Source organism: Nematolebias whitei, chromosome 10, assembly GCF_014905685.2.
Source record: "Nematolebias whitei isolate Nwh7 chromosome 10, NemWhi1, whole genome shotgun sequence".
Taxonomy (NCBI): Eukaryota; Metazoa; Chordata; class Actinopteri; order Cyprinodontiformes; family Rivulidae; genus Nematolebias; species Nematolebias whitei.
In genome coordinates, this window is record NC_056507.1 from 1,361,531 (window position 1) to 1,365,816 (window position 4,286).

General features: G+C 43.0%; 1 protein-coding gene across 1 annotated transcript in view; it reads right to left on the reverse strand.

Moving 5' to 3' along the window:
* met (MET proto-oncogene, receptor tyrosine kinase) overlaps positions 1-4,286 on the reverse strand; it is a 108,186-nt gene that overhangs the window by 4,508 nt on the left and 99,392 nt on the right. Inside the window, exon 18 of the mRNA XM_037683062.1 lies at positions 1,268-1,433. Coding sequence (XP_037538990.1) covers positions 1,268-1,433 — 166 coding nt within the window. The remainder of the gene's footprint in view (positions 1-1,267; positions 1,434-4,286) is intronic.

Genomic DNA, 4,286 nt, shown 5'->3' on the forward strand with positions numbered 1-4,286 from the left:
AACAGACATGTACTACAGTAGACCTGTACTATAACAGACATGTACTACAATAGACCTGTACTATAACAGACATGTACTACAGTAGACCTGTACTATAACAGACCTGTACTATAACAGACCTGTACTATAACAGACCTGTACTATAACAGACCTGTACTATAACAGACCTGTACTATAACAGACATGTACTACAGTAGACCTGTACTATAACAGACCTGTACTACAGTAGACCTGTACTATAACAGACCTGTACTACAGTAGACCTGTACTATAACAGACATGTACTACAGTAGACCTGTACTATAACAGACCTGTACTACAGTAGACCTGTACTATAACAGACCTGTACTATAACAGACCTGTACTACAGTAGACCTGTACTATAACAGACCTGTACTATAACAGACCTGTACTACAATAGACCTGTCCTATAACAGACCTGTACTACAATAGACCTGTGCTATAATACTAGACCTTTGGTCTCACCTGTCCAAAGATCACTGCTCCTTAAGTCGTGTGGTTTGTTCAGATACAGCTGAGCAAACCTTAGCTGAGCTTCCATGTCTGTTTTGAGGAAAGATGTCTCCTGACAACTTGTCTCTACAAGCTATGGTTGGTAGTCTTTCTCTAAATGTCCTGTCATGAACTTTAATGTTCGACATCCTAAAAGTTAACTTCTGTAAATCAGTTTCTTTCAGCTGCTTCCATCTTCGGGGATCACCACAGCGAGCTGCCTCACATGAAAGATTTGGCAAACACTTGACACCAACTGCCCTTCCTGACACTCGAACCCTTAACTCAGGATTACAAGACGGCGGCACTGACCACCAAGTTACCCCAGTTGTTTTTAAATGTTAAGGTCTGTAAAGGAGTTTTTAACTTCTTGGACTTCCTGGGACTATGGGACAACTGCCAACTCATCCTCGATGCAAAATGGTGCATTCTTTGAGGAAATCCTTTTGCCTCTTTTCTTTCATGTCAGAAATTTAGACTAAAATCATCAGAAGTTGAGAAAATATTTTTGTGGTCGTTTTGGTCAAACCTCACAAATAATAGGCCTTATGTTTTATGTTTTTACTCCCTCCAGAACACTTCAGATGTCTGTGAGGGTGTTCACGTTTGCCGATGATACAGTAATTATGTGTTTGATTAGCAGCATCTAGCTGCAACGTATCCATCTAATTTCTACAGAGACAGCACAGTGGAGCTAGGTTTTGGTCTTGGTTAGTATTTTCATGACAAACCACAAACATGGCAGAGTGCTCACCACGTCGGACTTGGTGGTGAACTTGTGAGTCTGCAGACTCTCCAGAGCCATCCATTTGACGGGCAGCTTGACTCCACTCTTGTTGTGGACGCTGTAGTACTCTTTGTCATAGACGTCTCTGGCCAGGCCAAAGTCGGCCACTTTTACTGTGTAGTTCTCATCCAGCCTGTCAGGACAAAGACGAGGGACACTTTGTGACACCTTTGAAACCAGTTGTCTCGTATCACTCGTCAGTTCTCAGGTGTCAGACCCAACACAAGACTAAAACTGTTACACACTCAAACAAACAAGGGAACTGCTCAAACAGAGAAAAATAAACATTTCTGAACTGTCTTGCACATTTTCATTATGGCTGAGTATGAAACTTTACTTCTCTCTGATCACAGAACAGTCTACACGTCAAACCAGGAAGTACACTTCACATGCTTTAATACACAGTCAGTTAACGTGACGTACTGGGTCAGGTTCTGCAGGGATGGAGGAGGTATCGCTGTAAGGTAGATTTTAGCTTTGGGTTCTTTTGAACCAAACTGGTTTCATGACTCAGGAGGAAACAGCTGTGTTCCTTTTCCACCGCTCCTACTCAGCCCTACTCTGCTCAGATCGGCTCTTTACACGTCGCATTTCCACCGCACCTCAGGACCGGTTCTGGAGGTGTGTCCAGAGTCCAAAATCCTGCTGATGAACTTTAGTTCACCATTAAGAGTGAGAGTTCTGCGATGAGTTAAACTCAAAGCAGTCTGCTCCTCAGAACAATAATGTTAAATTATTATTTTTAAATATGAATGTTTCTGTTCGTGTGTTGGTCTGTCTCTCCTTCCTGTCCTCTCAACCAGCCGGTCAAAGCAGATGGTCTCTTGTCCTGAGCTGGTTCTGCTGGAGGTTTCTTCCTGTTAAAGGGAGTTTTTCTTCCCACTGTCTCCACTGTGCTTGCTCAGGATGGGAGACTGCAACGAAGCCAAGATTCAACTTGTCTGCTGGATTCCTTAGATAGAGAACTTTACTAATTGGCTTTTATGTGAATGTTCCTGTAAAGTCCCTGAGACAACTTTGTTGTGATTTGATGCTTTATAAATAAACTGAATTGAAATGTTAATTTATTTTAAATATGAATATTTCTGTTCAGTGCCCTGAGACGACTTCTGTTGTGACTTGGAGATTCATAAATAAACTGAATTAAATCTGATGAACCAGATTCTACAAAAACATCTTTATTAAAATTCTATATTTTTCTTCATCATTTGATGTATTTGCACTTGTGTCTACTTTTATTGTTCAATATGTGCTTTTGTTTCTTGTATACAGATTATTTTATTTTAGTGATTTAAAGTTTAATTCTTGTTTTGTGGTCTGTTCATCTGTGCGTTAGAATAAAGTTGAACTAAAGGCCGTGTCTCTTCTTTAAACATGTTGGAGGGAAAAGTTCCTGAGATCCAATAATTTTGTCTTTTTCTGATTTTTCAGCTGAGTTAACTTTAATTAACAGATTATTTAATAAAGTCAAAGTGAAAACAGGATTTCATGATAAAGCCGGCACCGTTGATTTATTTTTAATCTTCACTGATAAAACAACATTTTTTATACATAAAATGTTTTAAAAAATAAAAGTTTCCACCCTCCGTCCCGGTAGACCCGTCTGCCGGGGCCCGGACCCCGGCCTCGCGTGCTTCAACGGGTCGGCAGCTCGAATGATCCTCCGCGGTGACTCAGCTCCTCTGAATTTTGTCTTCGGTCACCAAAAACAACAAACGCCTGCACTTCAGCGTTAAACACGGTGTTGTCATTATTGCTTTTAAAATCTTACAAATAGGTCGAGCCGCTGCTCCCAGTTCAGAGAAATTGCAAATGGCGGATCGGGGAAAAGTTTCTGAGAGATCCAGTGACTCCGCCCCCTGACCAATCAGTGACCGACAGTGTTCTGACGTCACGTTTAGGTGCCGACTCAGCTCGAACGGTCCCACCAGAGAAGCAGGGACACAAAAGGGCCGAATCAGCTAAAAAGTTCTGGTGGAGCAGCGCTGAAACCGGGGCGAGCTGAGCAGAGTTGGGGCCGAGTAGGAGCGGTGGGAAAGAGGCGTTGGAGGGACCTGCAGGTTTACTTCTGCACAACAGTCAGCCCACGGCCAGCGTGACATCACTTGTTCACGTGACCTTCACCCTCCATCAACAAGTAAGGACTTTGTAGTGAGAGTCTGAAGGAACCTACAAACCTTTTCGGTCCACTTTGTCCTGAACACGTTCAAAGACAGGCTCACGTTGGACACCAGCAAGCGTTGCGTAGCTTCTGTCTGTTTCAGAAGAGCTAATGCAGTTTCTAATGGGACTGGAAGAGCATTCGCTTTACTCAGTCAACGAGTATGCATGGAGCCGTCACGTCATCGCTCCAGAGTCCCTGCTGATCCAAGCAAGGGCCTGATGGCGTTTTAGCAAGAGTTAAATCAGCTCTTAACAAACAAAGTAAAACGGTTTCATTCAGCCATAGTCCACGTGTTGAAACAAACAAATAGAAATGGCAAAAATGAGGAAACGAGATATCAGGTGAGTCAAAAAGGCAGTGATAAAAAGCTGAAATGAGCTACAGGCTCCACACTGAAGGTTTTGCTCAGTCTGAACTTAAGTTCATGCAAAAATGAAACTGAACGTCCAGAGGACCAGACGTAACTTTTTGAGATTTTTCTACCTGGATTATTGAGCATGCATCTGGATATTCATGCTAAAATGTTTTCATGTGTAAAATATATTCCTGGGCAGCACGATGGCACAGCTGGTAGAGCTGCTGCCTCTCAGCGAGAAGGTCGCTGGTTCAAATCCCAGCCAGGGACCTTTCTGGGTGGAGTCTGCATGTTCTCTCCGTGCTGCGTGGGTTTTCTCCAGGTACTCCAGTTTCCTCCCACAGACTAAAAACATGCAAGTTAGGCTGACTGGTAACTCTAAACTGTCTCTAGGAGAGAGAGAATGGTTGTTTGTCTCTGTGTCCCTGTGATGGACTGAGACCTGTCCAGGTGTCCCTGTGATGGAC